Source organism: Gordionus sp. m RMFG-2023, chromosome 2 (assembly GCF_954871325.1).
Source record: "Gordionus sp. m RMFG-2023 chromosome 2, tfGorSpeb1-WG-v2, whole genome shotgun sequence".
Classification (NCBI taxonomy): Eukaryota; Metazoa; Nematomorpha; class Gordioida; order Chordodea; family Parachordodidae; genus Gordionus; species Gordionus sp. m RMFG-2023.
This window is the reverse complement of record NC_088776.1, coordinates 37,879,092-37,901,368: the sequence shown is the minus strand read 5'-3', so window position 1 is coordinate 37,901,368 and position 22,277 is coordinate 37,879,092. Positions and strand designations below refer to the sequence as shown.

The window sequence follows — 22,277 nt, the reverse complement described above, 5'->3', positions numbered from 1 at the left end:
CTGATATCAATGTGAGGATGTTCTTATGCATGAATCGCCAATCTATAGCTGTTATTAATATCATTGATATCTAAAAACAATTAATGCCCTTATATTAAAGGAATTTATTTTTACTATATTATCTTAGAATTAAAAAACATGTTATGATAATATAAATATATTATAAATGTTAGTAATCAAATTATAAACAAAAAAATAAAAAATTATATGTAAAATGGATTAAAAAGTTAGGTTGACTCCTAGAAAAGGAGGCTTCCAACATTCAATTTATATATGTCGATAAAAATAAAGAAGAGCAACGTCCAAATAAATATAATATCAATATAAAAAAGGAACATGAAATTAACGTTTATAAATAATTTTATTATATAAATTAATCGAGTTTATTAATATTTCATTGTCTAATTTAATATATAGATAGCAATCAAAGACAATTTTTCAATCATTTTGAAAGCGGGCTACTTTTTGAATTAAAATATTATAATCGTCTCATATATGGTCAATTTTAAATTTCCAGACTGAAATAAGCGTGCAACAGCCGAGAAAGCAAATTTATATTAAAATTGAACACTTCAAGCTTGGCTTATATGCACAGGGAGAGCTTTGGCAGGTCCCTGATATATGCCATTGCTGATACAGACTTAGACACATTCAATTAGGTTAATTTGCTTTTGTAACTCGTTAAATCAGCTGTTTCAGAGTGAATATTCGAGCTTACGCATTAATATTGGGAAAATTCATATGTGATTCAATCGCTTTGTGTCCGCAGTTTTTCAAATAATATGCAATTGCAAAGTATCGATAGAGATAAAGTTTGCCAATGGATTAATGATTTATGTAATCCAGATACAAGGGAAACAGCTCTTCTTGAATTAAGGTTAATTTATAAGCATTCTGCGTTCATGTTTTAAATTAGTAAACGAAGAGAATCCTTACCTGATCTGGCTCCTTTATTATGGCATTCATTTGGAACTGTGGCTGCTTTATTACAAGAGGTTGTTAATTTATATCCATCTTTAGCTCCGCCAAATTTAACCGTAAATTATCATTTTGCAATTATTTTTTAATGTGAAACAAATAGGCTCAACAGTCAAACAGAGTTTGCAATGCATTAGCACTAATGCAATGTATAGCATCTCATTCTGAGACCCGTGGACCATTTTTACAAGGTTATTTCCTAACACTTTAGAAGTTTACATTCTCATTTTAGATAACTTTATTTAAAACTCACTTATTTTATGTGAAAACTATATTAGAGAATATTTTGTTGGGACCAATAATTTTATAAGGTTTCTTATTTTCATTTTTAAAACTAAAATATAAGATTTAAAGACTTAACCATATTTTTGTTTAAACAAATTTCTTAAACCTTCTATACTGATGATAATATATTAGCCACAATAAGATGGTGTTTGGCTATGAGATTTGTTCATTATAGGAGAGGGGGTATTAAAATATCCTCATTATTTTAAAAATCTGTGATTTTTGAACATTTAAAATTTAATATAAATTCATAAGAACTGATTATAAAAAAGTCATACAAAAATTTAATGAAAAACTCAAATATTGTAATAGACAAAAATACTTTAAAAAAATATATTAAATGCATTTGGTTGGAATAAGAATCATGATTAAATAATTGTGTATCGATGACAAAACTTCAGCATTGGGATGAGCCAGTTCATCCAACCACTTTTTAAATATTTGCCACATGCAAGCAATCTTCATCAGGCCTAATTTTTTAAGCCTGGTTTGGCTGAAAATATTTTTAAAATTTATCTAGCCCACCCTATCTTTTTTTCCCCAACTCAAATAAGTAATTATTTGTTTGCTTCACCCAAATCTATTTTAATATTAAAAAATAATTTCTATTACCATTGTTTTAATTTTATAAAGCTAAGCGATTTTTAAAAATGGCTAATTCAGTATTCTAAAAAAAAGATTACACAGGCCTAAATATTTTGCCAATAGATGGCAAAAAGGTTTAAACATCTATTAGCAAAATCTTTATACTTAGGTACTAAAATATTGAGTTAACTTTTTTAAAAAATTGGCTCATATGGAGTGATTTTGCATCACTATTATATAATAGATATTAGACATTATTACCAAATATCAGCTTCAATAAAATAATTTATTTGGGGTTCAATTAAATATATTGCTACATCATAAACAAATTGCTATAACCAAACAAATAATAATATATTAAATTATATACATAATAAAAAAATTAGCTTCATATTTATAATAATTTGGAATGATTAAAGCATATTCATTTTCAGGTTTCAGACTATTTCTTCTAGCCTTCCAGTCTTTGATAATTTTCAGTTGTGGACATTGCAGGAATTGTTAGAATCTTTCTAATCAATTTTCTCATCCTTGGTAAAGTACCTTTAGCAGGGATCCAAACCGAACCATTAAACCATAAAAACCGGTATTTTTATCGAACCAAACCTAAACCGCTAAAAAATTTCTACCTGAACCGAATCGCTAAAATGCCTCTGAACCGGTTCAAGCCTCATGATTTTATTATAAAATAATATGCAAGTTTTAAATTATTTTAAAGATTAGCATCAATCACATTTGATTGATAAGTGTCGGTCATAATTTTTATAAACTTTAGTATATTGTCATTTTATAACATTTTTTAAATATTTTAAGCTTATAAATTATAATGCTTAGAGAAAAATTAAATCCAAAATATTATTATAAATGACACATCAAATCTGATATCATATTGGCAGTGTCGGCTACCTAAGTTAGTGTGGAAAGATGTTTTTTAACAATTAAATTTATATCATCTCCTTATAGATGTAATTTGAGTGAGATGAATTTTGAAAATATATTAATTGTGCGGCTTAATAAAAAAAATTTATGTAATTGTTCATATTAAAATTAATCATTGATATTTATTTGTATATTTATAAATTAAATGTTATTTTATAATGTGAAATTAATAAAAATGAAGGTTTTTTGTATGTTCTTTTATTTTAGTTATGAAATAAAAATTTTTTTTCCCTATACATAAGTCGAATGTAGGTTTGAATACAAAAACGTTCAAACCGGTTTTTAGAGGTTCAAACCGAACCGATATTTAGATTTTTTACGAACCGAACCTGAAGCGTGAACCATTATTTTTATCAGAACCTGAACCTGAACCCGAACCAATATTCGTTTCGGTTTGGATCCCTGACTTTTAGCAACCCCCTCCCCCCCCCCCTCCATAGTAAAATTCATTGAAAAAATATAAAAGGTTTCATGAATTGTGGATTGCAAAGTGTTCTATTTCAAAAAGGTTATATTCTGTTTTAAATACTTTTTATATTAAAGTTTTTCCTTGCAAAAATTTATAGTATATTTTCTTACATTTTTTATAATTTAAATGCTGATGGATATAAGGAAATTTTATCATTTAATTTATCTCTTAGTAATTATGATTAGGCAAAATTTCTAGAGTGTTCGAAATGTTCCATTATCCAAAAAAGAAAGAATTTGCTGAATAGTTGTGCTATTAATATAAATAAACTGCAATAAGCATACCCAACAAGATGGATCCTTCGACATCAGACTATTACAGCATTTTAGGATCTATAAGAGCCTATTTTGAGTGCTCTTGGAGAAATATCAGAATGGACTGAACCAGATATTTTGCCTGAAGCTGATATATTACTAGATTGAATATGACAGCCAATTTTTATTGCAATGGGATGGGTTAATAAATTATTTAATTTATGTAATATTTTTCGAAAAATTTTATGGATTTGGCTGAAGTTATAAGAATCGTTAATATTATTATATTACAACTTAGAAAAATAAGAGATAATATCGACCAAAAATTTTACGAAATTTCTATGATTGTTAAAGTGAAAGCGAATTTATATAATGAAGTTCGTGTTTTTGAAAAAAATGATGAACGGCGTTCCTTTTATTTTTGACGAACTTTGAACGTGAACGCGTTCCTTTTTTATGACGAACGCGTTCGAATTTAACGTTCGTTCAATTTTAAAAATATTTTTATTTTTATTTATTTGAAAAATTTAATATTTCCGAATTTTTTTTAAAAATGTATTATTTATACTTTTTAATCGGCTGTGTATTTCCTTTTCACATTTCAATTTTTTTAACACATAGTTTATTAATTTGAATATTATCGTTTATATTTTAATTTAATAGATTAGCATAAGCATGGATATTATTATTTAATCCTCATCATCTGATTCTGAAAATCCAAAATCAGATGTATCATCATTACTATGGCCGAATATGAAAATGTTTTACATTAACATCCTATATTGAAGGAACTAATCCAATGCTTACCAAGTGTAAAATGTGGCCAAAAAGTATTATATTGTCAAAATCTTCAGGTTCCAATTTAAAACGACATTTGATTTTAATATTATTTATTTGATTTTATATGATATAACTAAGCTAAATCATTAAATTTGAAATAATGCATTTGGGATATTTGACCCCAACAATAGCGATAGTTATTTTAAAATTAAAAAAATTAGTGGCCTCAAATATGGTTAACCATTGATAGACGCCGTATTAAATGGGATTAATAAAAGATATTAAACCCATCACTCTCAATTATTACATATATTTTATTTTTTTAAAGATTTGAACATATATATAAGGATCAATATGTTCTTTCTGCAATTATACATCCAGCATTCAAAATTCAATGGCCATGGATAAAGCTTCCACAGAACGAATCTATTAAAAATAAACTTATAGCATTATTGAAAAAAAATGCTTTGAAAACCCTAGAGAACTGTTAATTTCGAGATATCCTTTTTTTTGTCGAGAGTAGAGAATGGATTGGAGGATGATAACTTTTCTCAATTTTTTTGCAAATAACAAAACAATATGTTTTAAATTAATTCTCCACGTAAAAAGAACTGTTTATTAAGTATAATACCGCAATCCCCTCATCTGCCCCTGTAGAGCGTGTTTTTAGGCTAATGTCGTATTAACTGGCAAGTGTTCCTGTCTATCAGATAAATATTTTGAAAACAATTGTTATTAAAATTTAATAAGAAAAATTTTTTATAAATAAAAATATCTTTTTATTCGCTATATTATATTATATTATTATATTTTATTTATAATTATATTACAAAATAAAACTATATTATTTTTTAACATGGCTAAAATATATTGTATTAAAAAATATAAGTTTATTTATATTAAATTTATTTAAAAAAAAATTTATCATAAAATTTTGAACGGTTTTATGAACGTGAACGTGTTCCTTTTTTTTGAACATAAACTTGAACGTGAACGCGTTCGATTTTTTTAGAAAAGTTTACAGCACTAAATTTATATGATTTTGAGATTCCCAAGTTTCGTCTTGCACCGTGACAAACAAATCATTCAAATATTAACCTGGAATCAATTGAGGATTATTATAAAATAACTAAGGCAATTCTGATATTTAGCATTTTTGAAAAATACGCCCTATATATTTTTTAAAACTAATCCTATCCGATATTTAACATTTTTAAAAAATAATGAATTTAAAAAATCGATCCGATATTTTGTTTTTGAGTATTTTATGTTTGTATATATATAAATATATTATATTTTTTATTTTATACATAATTTCATAATTATATATTAATTTGTGACGTTCCACATATTTTTCACCTATCCTGTATTCTATTTTTTTAAATCGATCTGATATTTATTTCAATTGTCATAAAATAATCAATATTCTTTAATTAAAAGAACCAATTAATTTTAATGATTAAATGTATCTTGTTTTTTTACTCTCCAAAAGTTAATCTTCTCATTTAATATATTGGCAATGTTTAGTTGAGTGTAGTGATGCTAAACTCCTCGATTTCGCCGTTTTTAAAAATCGATTAAAACCAGCCATTTCGCAACACTACATAAAAATATCTCATCGGTTTTATAGTAGTATCAGATCGAATCGATAAAAAATTTCTGAATCGGCACAGCCTTAAAATTAACCGTTTTTTCCACTTTTGAATTCATTTTTACATCAATGAACGATTTGCTATTCATCAAAATTACTATCCAATTTACAAATACTATTATCTCTGTTCTGAGGATATATTAAATTTTGATATTGCAAAAAATAATATTTAGCTCAATTTTATTCAGAAAATATTAATGTATCTAAAGGCCAATTAAATTTACTTTTTATGAAAGATTAATCTTAGTAGATGATCAACCAAGAGACGCCATGGAAGGACCTGCTAAAATACCAATTAGTACAAGCATAAATGAGAGAACTTTTTCTTCATTACGAAGAATAAAAATATATCTCAGAAAATCGATCTAGTGGACTATCTCTACTAATATAAATGAGATTTAATCCCCAATACAGGAAAATCTATTGATAAATTAACGCAATCTCATATAAGGTTTTATTCTGCATTTTATTGCGATTTAAAAACCGGATTATATATTCGCTCCTAAATATTTTATTATTTGTGTACCAAATTGTCATTTTATATGATTAGTTATATTAAATTTTATGATTTAAATTTTTAATGTTCAAAAAAAATATTTCAAGATAAAAAAATTTAAGGATAAATATATTTTTATCTTACTATATAACTGATATTATAATAATTTTAACTTAACATGATTGGAATATTTTATGCATGCCTGAAAAATTATAGATGCCTGAAAAAATTTCCAATATCTGAAAACATTTTATTCAAGATAGAGCTAATAACAAGAAAGTGTATATCTTAGCATATTAAGGTAAATGGTATTTAAACAGTTAACAGCTTAATTAGGTTGATAATAATAATTCTACTGAGATATTATATGTATACCAGTTCCCAGTATTCGTAATAAAATAATATCTCAAACAAAAATAAATAAAACAACTCTAAATACTTTTAAGGAAAATACTAATCATTTTAATAATGTATGAGGCACATCTAAAGTAAAAATTTAGTTGATACTGTAACTCAACAAGTGATTAGCACTAACAATTTTTATGTCAAATTACCCCTTTCAATTAGTAGAAAATAAATTCTTTATTAATTTTTTAGAATCAATGCGCCCAGCCTATAAAATTTCATGAAGATACACAATTAGCAAAACATTATTAGATTTTGAATATAATAAGGTGACAAATATTATTAACAACAAATTAGATACTTTAAAAGATTTTACTCTCATTGCGATAACTGGACAGACATTTGCGGAGAGTCCATCATTAATTTCATATTTATGAGTACCCATTTTCTTTAAATCCATTGAAATAAATGATTATATTGCATCTGAGCTGATCAAAGTGATTGAAGAAATTGGTAGTAAAAAATTTATTTCACTAGTACCCGATAAGGCAAAGAATATGAAAAAGGCCAGGCTTGTTAAGAAAAAATATAATTATATCGAATGTTTTGGATATGCCGCACATGACTTGAATCTGCTTATTAAAGATTTATGCTATATAAAATTTAATGGTATTTTATTGGCAACTTTTAAAGAAAGGCGAATATTGAAAGAATTTAAAAGAAATATAAAATTCCCTAGAAAATTGGTTCCGGCTGAAATTTCACCGGGAAAATTAGAAAAGAAGGGGGAAATTAGAAAAGAAAGGGAAAATTAAAAAAGAAGGGGAAAATTAAAAAATCAAAATCTAATAATGTTTTGCTAATTGTGTATCTTGATGTTGATCAAATAGTTATTTTCTAATAATTTGAAGGAACAATTTGACATAAAAATTGCTACTGCCAAAGCACTATCTATTTGTGTTTGATTTTGATGAGTTACAGTGTCAACAAAACTTTTAATATGCGCCTAATAAATTATTAAAATGATTGCTATTTTTTTAAAAATATTTACAGTAGTTTTATTTATGTTTGTTTGGGATATTATTTTATTAAGAATACTGGAAACTGGTATTCAATAGCCTCATCAGTGCAATTATTATTATCAACTAAACTGTTTATTTACCTTTGTTATTTCTTAATATGCTGAGACATCTTTGTAGATTTGGGAAATTATGTTAATTGACAATTTTTGAATTTTCAGATATACCCTTTCTTAGCCATATCTTGAACAATGTTATTAAACACTACTTATAAATTAATGCGCTATAGCTTCCACTATTTTTCAAAAAAGCAGCACACTATTGGTTACTTTAGAATTATATTTTTCACGTATCTACATTTCCACAAATAAAAAATACGACTAAAAATTTAAATATAATTTATTTTTTATTGTATTTCAATTTCAAAAAAATTATCTAATAGTGGGTGGTATCAGTGTTGTTAAACGCTACTTTTAAAAGTAGCGCGCTACCGCTATCGTTTTCAAATGAGTAGCGCGCTATTATCTACTTTAAAAAAAAAGTAGCTAAAGCTACTTTTTACGCTATTTTGATTTTTTTTTAAAATATTTTTTACATCACTTTATTTCCACTTGGTATAAAAACATGACTATAATTTGTTAAATATATATATATATAATTTATTTAATATTGCACTTTAATAATAACATTTTGTACTCGACGATCAGAAAGTATAAACTTTGCCATACTAAATAATTGTTCAGCACTAGCACTTGAGGGCAACGCAGTATTAAATTTAATAAATACTTTTATATGAAAAAAATCATCAAAGATATTTAAATGAGTATTTTTAGATTTAAAAAAAGCATCTAGAGGTTCAGTATTATTATTATTATTATTATTTCAAAAAAATCGTCTATGGAAAGCCGCGGTTTCGATCTTGCTCTAGTATTAGTATCGTGGTTAGGCATGACATTTTTTAACGTTACCATCAGCCTATCAAGTTGCCCTTTAGATTCAGTCAAATTAATGTATGGCCAATTTAACTTGAAACTAGGATGAACGATAGCAGCTATTATCATCATCATACAGATCTGGATATCTAACTTATATAAAGCGATTGTATTTATTATAAAATAAGAAGAATACCTTTTTAATTTTCAAAATTTAAATTTATCTGAAATTTAGATTCATTTATAAAAAATTAAAATAGCATTAAATTATGGTAAATAAAGATTTTAAAAATATAATTATTATACACAAGGTAATTAATAATATATTAATTTTGAATTTATATTAATATTATAGATTGTGTTGTAAATTAAGCCAATTTAAATTATGGCTAATCAAGCAATAAATCATTCATTTTATATAATTGTACAATAGAAAATAAAAATATTTTGACCTTTTCTCAATGCCTTTTAGCATAGACTCTACCAGTGGCTGGCATAATTTTCTTGCATCCAAACCGATATCCAGTAGTAATTTTTTCTTCAAGATTAAAGTATTTTTTGAATTTTGGGAAAATAATCTATATATTTCTCATTTTCTAAAGAAATTTCACTATCTTAAACAATCTCACACATTTTTAATAACTAGATTTATAATGTATATTTTTAAATATAAATTTCACAATTAAATTAAATAAAAGGATTATAGTTTTAGATTTAATAAAAAATATATTTTAATAATTTTTAGATGTATTTATTATGTAAAATTGAAATAAATTAGTAGCGAGCTACCGCTATCGCTATTTTCTAAAAAAAAGTAGCAAGCTAAAGCTACCGCTACTGAAAAAAGTAGCTCGCTATTTTAACAACACTGGTGGTGTTTTTGATCTGGCTAGAGTCAGTTTAAACTATAAAAGTATTAGAATGAAAATGTTTGATGACTGGTCAGGCCACCATCCTTTAACCTTTTATCTATTGAACCAAAAACATACCATGTTTGAACTGAGCCAAAAAATTAATTCACATAAACTCATCTCAATTTTGATTCAAAATTTATTTCAAAGATGAAGGATTTGGCTGCGTTGATATTATATTTGTTTAATATATTACTTTTAAATGTTTCCTAAGGTTGAAGCTACATGCCTTGTTTGATGATAAAACTTCCGGCACATACAGCGAAATTTATACACTGTTAATTTTTTTTATCGAAATGAAAATATTTTGCGAATTAGGAAAAGCAAATTCCATATTATCATTTTTCAGAAAAATAATTTTGTCGATATGATCTGTACAAAAATTATCTTCAATATCATATCAATTTCAATAGTCACTTTTAAATTATTTTGCAGATTTTATAAAATTGCGCTACTTCGCCACTTTCTAAATTAGTAGCGAGCTATCGCTATTTTTTTTAAAGTAGAGGAGACCAGGGCTAGTCGGCGCAAGAGGTCGGTTCAGCGGATTTTATTTAAAAAACAGACATTTTAAACATTCAAATTTAATTATGTAATAGCATTGTATAATATGTATATTTGAGGCGAAAAATAGTTTATACCCCTCGAATTAAAATTTTTTATGATAAAATGTGTTTTTTAGGTAAAAATAAAAATGTTTTTACACCACAATATTAATGCATTAAAATATGAAGAGTTTATAAATGATAAAATTTACATATTAAATTTAAACCCCTCTTTTCGCATTTCAGGAAGTCTCTTAATCATATATCATCTTTAAATATATTTTTAGAAGGTATTATATTAGTAATTAGGGGCTAGTAGACTCAGGGCTAGTCGTATCAATCAAATTTGCATTTATTTAATAATATAAAATAAGTATTTATTGGTTACTACCATATATTTAAATCAAATCTATATTATAGAATTAGAAAAAAATATAAAAATTTTACACATTTACATAAAAATAATTCATATAAAATTAACAAAATATGATATTATTTGAATTATAAATAATGTGTAAATTTTTTAATAAATTTTTTTATTTTTTCCTAATTCTATAATATAGATTTGATTTAAATATATGGTAGTAACCAATAAATACTTATTTTATATTATTAAATAAATATATTATATCAAATTTGTGATTGATACGACTAGCCCTGAGTCGTCCATGAAAATAATGCAATAATAATATTAATTATCTTATGGGAGACTTAAAAAAATAATTGAATCTACAAGCCCCGGGTTTGGGTCTTGTTGGCGCAAAAAATGACCAGTTATATAGTAGTATGAAAAAATATATTTATTTATCCTTATATATCAAATCTAAATATATCATTAATTATTCTATAATATATCATATTAATATTATGAATATATGAGAATATAATGTTTTAACATTTTACTTTTGTTATTTTTAAAATTATATAGTTGAGATTTGGAGAGTTGCACTAAAAAATTAAGCTTAAAAACTCACGAAAAAAATAAAAATTAATTTAAAATTTATGATATAATGCAATAAAATATATTTATATTAAGGGAAAATTCTGGAAAGTGATCGTTATTTCCCAGGAAATTTACCTTTAAATCTCTAGATATAAATCTTCCTTAAAAATTCCTAGTCCGACAAGATGGGAAGGTTTATATTGTAAAGTATTTTGAAAAATAAGGAAATTTTGCGAGAAATTAAAGGCATATTATATTGAACAAAGGAGGATACTAGTTAAAGTTTAGTCGATATTGATTTTTTTGTAATTTATTTATAACAAATTTTTAATTGTAGAATCGGATACAGCGATATTATCTGATGTACCAGAAATATTTTTGGATATAAAAGATAAACTGAATTATTCAATTTTATTTTTAATGAAAATGATTTGAAAATTGTTAAGATTACACGTGTTAATAAACGAATGAAATTTTGTTGCCGAGAATATCATCATGAACATTTCTGGATTGTAGATATTATGGTGTAAAATTATCAGACCGCGAATTAACAGGATCTTTAAACTTAATAAATATTATTTCTGGCCAAATTAATTGCGATATTGGAAAAGTGATGGTAATTTAGCAGAATATTGTTTAAAACAAGGTTTCTATAAAGGAGCGAGCATATAGGAGAGCTCAATTCATACCAAATCACTCATGAGTGGGAAAGGGTTGTGCAATTAACCCCTTTCTCAAGCAACAGTAAGATGTCTTTCGATACCACCCTCAAGTGTTTCATCGAAAAGAGTTTGCCAGATTTGAAAAAGTTCATTCTAAAACAAGAAATCGAAAATAGAATGAGAGAATCCAAAAATTAATATCGATCTCCCATGAAGATGCCAATGATATTTCATTTGCATCCCATGAATTTTAAAAATAATTTATAATACATGCTTCTTGAATTAATAAAGTTATTCAATAAGAGAATAAAATGTTTACTATGTATTTTTGTCTTTATTTTTTAATTATTTTATTTCCTTTAGTTCTTTAAATTTAATAAAATTATTCAATAAAAATTTTTAAAGGTTTAAAGTTTATTTGGGGGTTATTTTTAATTTTCAATAATTTCCTTTTCCCGGGAAAATTTCCCCTGAACGAATTTTCTTGGGAATTTTATATCTAGTTGATGTATAACTTGATAGTACTGACGAACTGATTTATTGGGAAAAAAATCAATTTTGATTTTAAATAAAAGTGGACATAGAACACTTTATTAATCAACCGACGAAATGCCTTATATTTTATTAAATCTGCTTCTTATTTATATTTTTATATATAATACCATTATTTATAAATTGCTTTTAAATAAATTTATTCTCAATTTTATTTTAAAAAAACATTTAGCAAATATTCCTTTGTATTTGTACAGTTTTTTGAATACCAATAGTCAGAATCGTCCATTTGAATGCTTGAGGTTGACAAGTTTAGGAGTTATTGGTGCTTTAGTTAAAGTATAATATTTACTTACTTATATATTAAAAAATGATCACTATTCAATTTAACACAATTTAATTATTTGAGTAATGAATGATTGAATGCCATTTTAGATTTAAAAAAATAATTATATTCATGGTGAACTGAATTATGCATCAAATGAGTCAAAATATGGTTTTTTTTAACTAGAATCTGATCAAAAGATTTTGTTGAAGAAAAATATTGGTTCTCTGAAATTTCAATGATGCAATAGATTCGCATCCACCATCTTAGGTCTCATTTATAGGCGCGATATCGCTCAAGCGATGCATAATTTACAAAAATATTAAATTGCACTATAAATCGCATTTACTATTAGATAAGGCCGGCTGCATTCACATTGACATCGCAATGCAAAAATATTCACAGCGATGTCGGAACGAGATAATCAATCATGAAAACATAGTAATATCGAAATCGAAACACTATAGACAATATCATTTATACATGCACCTTATACAAATCATGGAATCGGCAAATAAGGATCAAAAAACTGATTATTAATAAATTTTAAATATATAATTATAATTTTTAAAAGTAATTAAAATATCATATGCCAAACATAATTCAGCTGGATTAGAGTCTAACCATGCATTTACAGTTAGCGCGAATTTGCGGCAAAGTATTCGAAATATGCTCTATTTTCGTATATTTCGCCACGAATTTCTGCTAAATGCGAATGCAGGGTAATATAAGTTTCTTTTATCAAATATAAGGTTTGAATTTTATCTGAATTTTGAACAAGTTCAATCTTAATTTATACCGGTTTGAAAATTGGAGCGAAGATAAGAAAATGATTTGAAGTCGGATATAAAATATGAATACTTTGATTTAACTCTCACTTTTTATATTTTTTGCACTCATACCAATGCATTCTCTAATGTGAATGCAGCCTTTGTGGACCCTGAATGTGAGTAGAATTTATTTAAAAAAAATAAAAATGGAACTTAAAACGTTATTCATTATTATTAAATTTCGATAATTGTGTGTATATTTTTTTTAAATATATAATTTCAAAGACTGACGATCAAGAGGTCATAAGCTTTTTATTGTCAACTGAAATAATACCTTTATGTTTACGAATAATGGAAAATGGAACAGAATTGTCTAAAACCGTAAATATATATTTTTTAATATACCCTTTTAAACATAATTTAAATCTTTCTACCTTTACAGGTCGCTACATTTATATTAGAAAAAATTTTATTAGATGAAACTGGACTATCTTATATATGCCAAACATACGAACGATTTTCTCACGTTGCTATGATATTGGTAAATTATATAATTTTAAAATTAGATCTACAAAAAATTTTTTTATAAAAATTTTTTAGTTTCAACGTGATATAAATCAGAACTTTAATGCTTTTAGATTCTTAATTTTTTGGTTTCTATTCTAGAACCGTATATGTTCTAGATTTATCTTAATATAATTGAAAAGGAACATGGATATGTGACATTTCATTTTTTTTTATTGAAATTTTTTTTTTCAAAAGTATACAATATCCCCACAAAATAAAACGAGCATTTTAAAATAGGGTTGTGCATTTGATTAGTCAAATACGATTCGAACAAATGAACGATATTTGATCGTTCAAATTCAAATAAATGTTTTTTACGCCAATCTTAACTTTATTTTGTATATATATAATATTATAATGAATCTATATAATATTTTTTTAATTTATTCCATAGTTAATGTTTCGCCTCCTAGGCAGAGTCTTGTTCCGATTCATATTCAATATCATTATTTTCTTTAATATTTTTAATCAATTTTAAGTTATGATATACTCTTGCCAATTTTCCTATTGTAGAAGTCTTCAATCGATTTCTGTTTTTCTTATGAATATTGCCCCAAACTGACCAATTTTTTTCTGAAGAAGAAGTCGAACTAGGAAATGTTAGTAAAATATTAGCCACTTCTCTTAATGGGCAAGGTGGGCAAAGTGCATTCCACCAACTTGAGGCTGAAATCTGATTATGGAAGTTACCACTTTCCACATATTTTGGCTATGAAATATGCCGCTTTTATTTCTGAAATTTATTATATCACTTAAAATATTTTGATTATCACCACCTTGTAAAATACCCAATTCTTATATTATATCACATGCTTCATCAAATTCAGTACTATTAAGATGCTCCCCTTGATATTGGGGATCCAATAATTAAGCAGCATTGTGAGCACATGTATTTAAATCATTTTTTCTCTTTTCAAACATAACTTTAATTTTTTTTTCTTCAGATGGAGAAAATATACATGATTGTATTATGTGATTTTCCAAATTAAGCATCTCGTTTACGTGAGTCAGAGTACATTTATCTCCTTGCACTTTCAACAATGGATAACTAAAGGTTAGAGTATATCTAAAAATTTTAAATTTTTCATCCAAAATATTTCTTCACTTAATATTGGTAATTGGACAAATATCACATACAGCTTCTTTAACAACTGATGCTTTCAAGCTGACTTACCTATTTATATTTGCTCCATACATTTTATTGACGATGCACATCTTGTTTGGCTAATTGTACTCAATGTACATGGTATACCATGTTGATTCTTATTACGGGAAAATACTGCAGCAGGTATATGTTTATTCCTGAAGAATTTAACAATTTTTTTAATGATTGAAATATGTTAATTGAAGTCGTTCAAAATCGTGAAAGAATAACTGCAATGTATGCGCTGCACAACCATAACATTGCATATGATTATAAAAAGATTCAGATTTTAGAATTCTCTAGGCTGCTTTCATGTTAGCGGCATTATCAGTAACTAAAGAATATTCTTTTACCGGATTTAATTCATGAATTATATTTTTAAATTCCTGGGTAATATAATCTGCCATATGGTGATTTTCTTCATTATTTAAAAATTTAGAGAATACTCAAACAGGCGTCTTCACCATAAATTTAATAACACTCTCGTTTCTGATGTTACTCCAGCCAAGGAGCTTTATCTATTATATCTGCAACTTTCGCCTCCATATCTCCTGATGCTTTGTGAAGATATCCAGCCAGCTGCCTTCGCCTGAGTAAAGTGTAAATATGACATAGTTTTTCAAAAAATTCTTGAATGTGGGGATTTTCAGAGATGTGGAAAGGTAAATTGTTCGCATATACCGCCTTTGCAAACAATCGATCGAGCTCTTTTTGTTCTTTAGGATTCATTCTATCTATGAAACCGGTTATATAAGATTGAGATTTACATTTAATCGCCTTGCTTGTAGATTGATCAGAGATAATGGAATCAAATTCTCCTTAGTCACAAGACAAAATATTGTCAATTTGATAATCATTCCTTTTATAGTCAAAACAATAGATTCTTTATAATAAAATTGTTTCCTATATATAGGCTTTTATAATTATGTCATTTAACTTCTACTAATATGCAATTACATTGACCTCCATAAGATAATATTAAATGTAAGAAAGTTATAATAATATATAATTCAAATAGCGTAACCTTTTAAAATATATATAAACATTCAAATATAACATATCTTCTTTCCCACCAAGTTAAGATCGTCTATCAATCTTTTTATTACCAAGTTCAAGTTCATCTATTAATCTTTTTGTTGGCTTTCGTTCCCTTGTTGGATAACGCGGTTGCCTTCCTTTTTGACTTGGTTCAATTTGTGGTTCTTCCCTTATTCGTAGTTGATCTGCGTGTTTTCGTACTATTTTATCTTTTTCTTATACGTTATACGAGAATTTTGCTTGTTGGTTTATTATTTTTCCTTCATACCATCCTTTTTCAAGTGGATTTTTTATCCAAACTAATTCGTTTTTTCCAAAATCTCTTATGCCTTTGTTTAACTGGTCGTGTTTTACTATAGAGGTTTCTAATTTTTCAGTAATTGATGGTTTCACCCAGTCTAATAAAGTATTTAGTCTTCTCCCCATAAATAGTTTAGCAGGTATTCGGCCCGTTGAGGAATGTTCGGAATTTGTATATGTAACTAATACTTCATTAAGGCATTTTACCCATCATTTGTTTGTTCTTTTTTATAGTTTGTATGCATCTTTCAACTAATCCGTTACTTCTCGGATGGTATGGTGTAGTTTTTATGTGTTGTATATTCTTATTTTTGTTGTAAAATTCATTTGAAATGAATTGTGGACCATTTTCTGTGACAATTTGACGTGGAACATCATATCGTGTAAGCCATTTTTCTAATCTATTTATTAAATTTTTACTTGTGGTATCTTTGATTCTATCGATCTCTATCCATTTTGAATATGCATCGATTCCTACCAGCCAATAAAATCCGTCTAGTGGTCCGGCAAAATCTAAATGTACCCTTTCCCAGGGTTGTGCTGGTGGATTCCATGGGTATACGACAACTTCTGGTATATCTCTGCGATGTTTTTGACACCCAATACAGCGGTTGACTAATTTTTCGACATCTTTATCTAATTTTTCCCACCATATGTAATGTCTCGTAATGGATTTCATCGATGTAATACCGGGATGACCTGTATGTAATATCTGTAAAACTCGTTTTTGTAGTGAATATGGAATTATTAAGTGACCATTCCAAAATAGGATACCGTCATCATTTTCTATTTCATCTATTCTTGTTCTAAAAGCTTGTAATTCTGGTGCTTGATTTTGTATATTTGTACCATTTAATAATATTTTTACTGTTCTTAAAATTGGATCTTTAGCAGTTTCATCTCTAAGTTCTTTTCTTGATAGAGTTAATGTATCATAAGTAAGATTTCTCATTTTTCTCTATTGGGCTTCGCGATAGAGCATCTGCAATTATATTCCTTGCGCCATTCTTATACATTATTTCATAATCATATGCAGATAATTTATAAGCCCAACGTAACAATCTTTGGTTTGTTAAGGCGTTAAAATCTCTGTTATCCCCATATATTTTTGTTAAAGGTTTATGGTCCGTTCGTATTTTAAATTTTCGTCCATACAAATAGTTATGAAATTTTTCTACGCCGTTTACTATGGCTTTGGCTTCTTTGTCGATTGTCGAATAATTCTTTTCAGCATCAGCTCCAAATCCTTGGTTTGATGCATCTGTTTCTAGTATTAACTCAATATCCGGTTTATAAAATTGTATAGTATTGTGTTCTGTTACTATTCCTTTTGCTTTTTCAAATAACGCATCATCTTTTTTAGTCCAATTCCATTTAACATTTTTACTAGTTTTATTATGTAATTCGGCTATGATTCCATGTAAGTTTGGTATGAACCGTGTATAATAGTTTAATATACCTAAAAATGATTTTATGTCATGTCTATCTTTTGGCGTTGGATATTTTTGTATTGCTATTATTTTATTTATTAGGGTGTTTTCCATTTTGATCTATTATGTATCCTAAATATAATACTTTATCCTTCATAAAATTTATGTTGCTTGTTTTGACTTTTAATCCCGCATTTTGTAATTTTTTAAGGACTTGTTTTATATTCTCGATATGTTCAGCATAATTTTTTCCTGTGATTTTAACATCATCTAAATAAACTGCTGTATCTTTACAATCAGCCAGTAAATCGTCCATATATCGTTGAAATATTATTGGTGCTGTATAGCTCAAATGGTAATCGTAAATAGCGGTAGTATCCATTTGGTGTTACCATTGTTAATAATTCTTGCGATTCATCGTCAATGCTCATTTGTAGGTATGCATCTTTGAGATCTAATGTTGTATATTTATTTCCATTCGCTATTTTTGCTATTAATTCTTCAAACGTTGGTAGAATGTGATAGTCTTTTAATAGAAATTTATTTAATGTTACTTTGAAATCTCCACATAATCGTAGTTCACCTGAAGTTTTACCTACCACTACCATTGGAGTACTCCAGGTTACTCTTGTTGTTGATAGATCTATTTTCTTAATTATATTATTTTCTTCCAAACGTTTCAGTTCATTTTCAATTTCTACTTTTAAAGGCAACGGTACTCTTCTAGCTGGCAGTGCAATTGGTTTTGTATTTTCTTCCAATTGTAGTTTTACTGGTTCGACATTTTTTATTAATCCTAATTTATTATCAAACACCGTAGCAAATTCTTTATATAGTTTGTCAATATTTACGTTACCATTATCATTGTATTTATATCTATTGTTGATCATATTGATTTTTACATTTTTTGCTATAGAGCTGCATCATTTGTTTGTGTGACTAATAATGGAAGCCATTTTATGTTATTATTTAATTGTACTTTTACCTCAGCTTCACCCATAATTTTTATTCTATTATTTCCATGGTGATTTAGCTCTTCTAAGTTTTGGCCTTCCGATTTTATTCCATATTATTTCATTAATAATGGTTACTGCCGAGCCAGTATCGTATTCCATTTTAATTTTTTGGTTGTTTATTAATACCTCAATTGTTGGATGTTGCCCATATTTGTATATTTTTCTTGAGACATCTGAATCGTCTTATTTATTATTGTAATTTGTTCCGTAAACCTTTTCTTTAGCTTTACAACATACGGCGAAGTGGTTTGGTTTCCTACATTTGCTGCACAATTTTCCGTAGGCGGGACAATTTCTAATAGCATGAAACCGATTACAGAAATAGCATGGTTTTCTCCAATTACGATTATTATTTGTATGGTAGTTATTATACCCGGGGCACTAGTTCTCTTTTTACATATGCTTTATTATCCTTTCAATAGTGCCGTTTATCATTATTATTATACTGCCGATTATTTTTATCATGTTGATTTATCCGATTATTATTATCATGTTTATTCGGCTCTTTGATTTTATACACCATTTTAGCAGTATTATTTATTTCTAAGTCAGCTCGTTCCATCGCTAAAGCCAATCTACCACTTTGTTTAAGCTTAACGGTTGGTCTTCGTCTTAAGTATCTGGATATCTTAATCGTAGTTCTTTATCCAGTTGTGACATCTTTAGTCCTGCGATTAATTGATCTCGAATTCTCAGTTCTACATTGTCTTTAAATTCGCATCTTCGGGCTAGTTCCTTTATATTTTTTAAATAGCTCATTACTGATTTAGTAGCACGCGACTTAATCTAATGAAATCAATTCTTGATGCCAAAATAGTTATTTCATCTTTATATAGTTGTTTTGCTATTTTATAAATGTCAATCCATCCTACCTCCTCTATATTCCTAGGAAAGAGTAATTTTTTGATATCAGTTATAATGTTTATTCCTCCATAAGCTATAAATAATTTTTTTAAAGTGGCGTCAGTTTGAGGAATATTTTTCACATTTAGTATATATTTGATATAATGTAGTCCTATAGAACAATCTTCCTTTTTAAAGTCCTGGAGAATAATTTTATCCATAATTTCTAAATATATATAATTTTTTTTTATAAACAGAAATTTTTTTTATAATTCTATATATTATTAAACTTGACCGAAAACCGCGCGACTTAGATTTTTTTTTATTTCTTCGCCATTTTTTATAGTCAAAACAATAGATTCTTTATTATAAAATTGTTTCCTATATATAATCTTTTATAATTATGTCATTTAACTTCTACTAATATGCAATTACATTGACCTCCATAAGATAATATTAAATGTAAGAAAGTTATAATAATATATAATTCAAATAGCGTAACCTTTTAAAATATATATAAACATTCAAATATAACAATTCCCACTAATTTCACCCAATTCTTCATTAGAGATAGAAGTATTACAAATTACATTTGTGAGATTTTTTGTCGAGGTTGATATTTTGGAATTTGAATACAATTTTTCCTTAATTATGACAGGGTTAATTGATTTATAATCGCTTATTTCTTGAAAATGTTTCCAAACTTGTTGCTTTGGTTTGACCATAACCCCTAATATACTAAAATTTAACTATGAAAGATTTTGATTATTGTTAAGTTAATCAATCTTAGTTATTTTATAATTATCGACCATTATTTCAATAACTTGGCATTATATAAAATATAATATTATATATAACTTTTTACCAGAATTGATTAAATTATTTTGTAAATCTGACCAGAACAACTAAAAATTAATTTATAAATTCAAATGTATCAAGTGGAAGTAAAATAAATAAGAATTAATATAATTTATACTCGGCTAAATATTAAATAAAATTTAAATTTATTAAAAAATAAACTATGACAGCTAAATTATTATATTTATTTATTTTAGTAATAAAAAAATTTTTTTGTTTTTATATTACAAAATATTTTAAATTTTAATATAAAATTATAATTAAAACGATTCCTTCATGATACAAATATATTTTTAAATAAATTGTAACCCAGATTACATACTTTTATGCATACTAGTTAATTATATCAAAATATTTATCGCCAATAATATTTTTGAGTATTTGACAGGTCAATTGTCCGACATGACAACCCTGTTTTAAAATGATTATTTAAATTTTAATGAGTAAACGATATGAGTGAAAATTTTTTTAAAATTAAATATAAAGATATTTTACGCTTATAAATTTATGTAATTTAGGATATTATTACCTAAAAAAGCCCAAGAACCGCAATTTTTAAGTTCTATTCCCTATTTTTTAGGCTAATATTCTTTTAAGTTCCGGTCTCTAATAATTATTATCTTTAAACTTTTTATTAGAGGAAATTTAATACACTTATAATAATTTAAATCTAATTATTCGATATAAACTAAATAGTGCTTACAAATTGAGCCGAAATTTTTACGCTTAAAGTTTTGGTTTTTTAATAGAAAACGCTTCGTTGTAAATCGGTGTGGTATTTTTAAATAATAAAGTAAAAAAGCACAAATTATATATATTTTTTTAACTCAAAATAAAACGTTTACCAATATGGACACAATAACATTTTACATGCATTATTTGAAAAATACGCTTTTCAATTTGTAAACACTAATATTCTATAATAGGGTAAAATGGTTTTATGCTTAGCTAAAGAACCAGCCACGCGACTACTAAAGCACGTAATTAGGTGTTATTTGAGGCTATCGGATAATCCAAGGTTATTATTCATTGAATATTTTTTTTTTCTATTGAGTAATTCCCATAATTTTATTAGCATAATATCATCGTTTGATATAACCCCAATTTTTGTCGTTTGTGTTCTCATCTTTAAATTGAAAAATCACCCCTCAAAAATTAATTTCCTTCATACTTCAATGGTGTATGTTGATTATTTTATTTGATAAATGAATTGTTTTTTTTATATTAGGGCTAGGGAGGCTTTGCGACAATGTTTGCCAGATCCCCTGAAAGATATTACTTTTAGCAAATGCATTCAGGAAGACGCATCAATTAGATTGTGGTTAAATCAATTGCTCACAAATTTGGAATTAAATTTAGGTCAAAATATTTAAAAGTCAAAAAAAATTGAATCAAACTTATTTTAAATCGCAATTATATTAAAATATATACATTAAATGATCTTAAAACTGTGAATATACATATTTATTGCAATTAATAACTTAAATTTTGAAAAAAACTCATGTGTTCAAGTCTTTATAATAAATTGTTTAAAGTCTTTATCAAAATATATTACACTTAATGACAATATCTATATGGAAATTTTTTTTTAAAAAATTATTGTCCAATTTTCAAAGTTTTTAATTCAATTAATTGAAACTGGTAGATAGGAATTTTCTATCAATAATTTTGGCCTTAAAGTTCCGAAACAAAATTTTTGA

At 26.3% G+C, this 22,277-nt stretch overlaps 1 protein-coding gene across 1 annotated transcript; it reads left to right on the top strand.

The window, feature by feature from the left end:
• Nucleotides 1-699: 699 nt before the first annotated feature.
• Nucleotides 700-22,062, top strand: LOC135923606 (CCR4-NOT transcription complex subunit 9-like). The gene is made up of 8 exons (XM_065458451.1): nt 700-877; nt 917-1,037; nt 1,082-1,169; nt 12,519-12,625; nt 13,667-13,762; nt 13,824-13,922; nt 21,504-21,595; nt 21,806-22,062. Exons 1-8 carry the CDS (start codon nt 783-785, stop codon nt 21,948-21,950), a joined length of 843 nt encoding a protein of 280 aa, XP_065314523.1. The 5' UTR covers nt 700-782; the 3' UTR covers nt 21,951-22,062.
• The last annotated feature ends 215 nt before the right edge of the window (nt 22,063-22,277 follow it).

What these genes read in the sequence shown, in the direction of transcription:
- LOC135923606 (XM_065458451.1), top strand. Translation starts at nt 783, where the DNA reads ATGCAATTGCAAAGTATCGATAGAGATAAAGTTTGCCAATGGATTAAT. An exon ending in ACAGCTCTTCTTGAATTAAG is followed by an intron (nt 878 to 916) that starts GTTAATTTATAA and finishes GTTTTAAATTAG; the next exon opens with TAAACGAAGAGAATCCTTAC. An exon ending in CTCACGTTGCTATGATATTG is followed by an intron (nt 13,923 to 21,503) that starts GTAAATTATATA and finishes ATTCTATAATAG; the next exon opens with GGTAAAATGGTTTTATGCTT.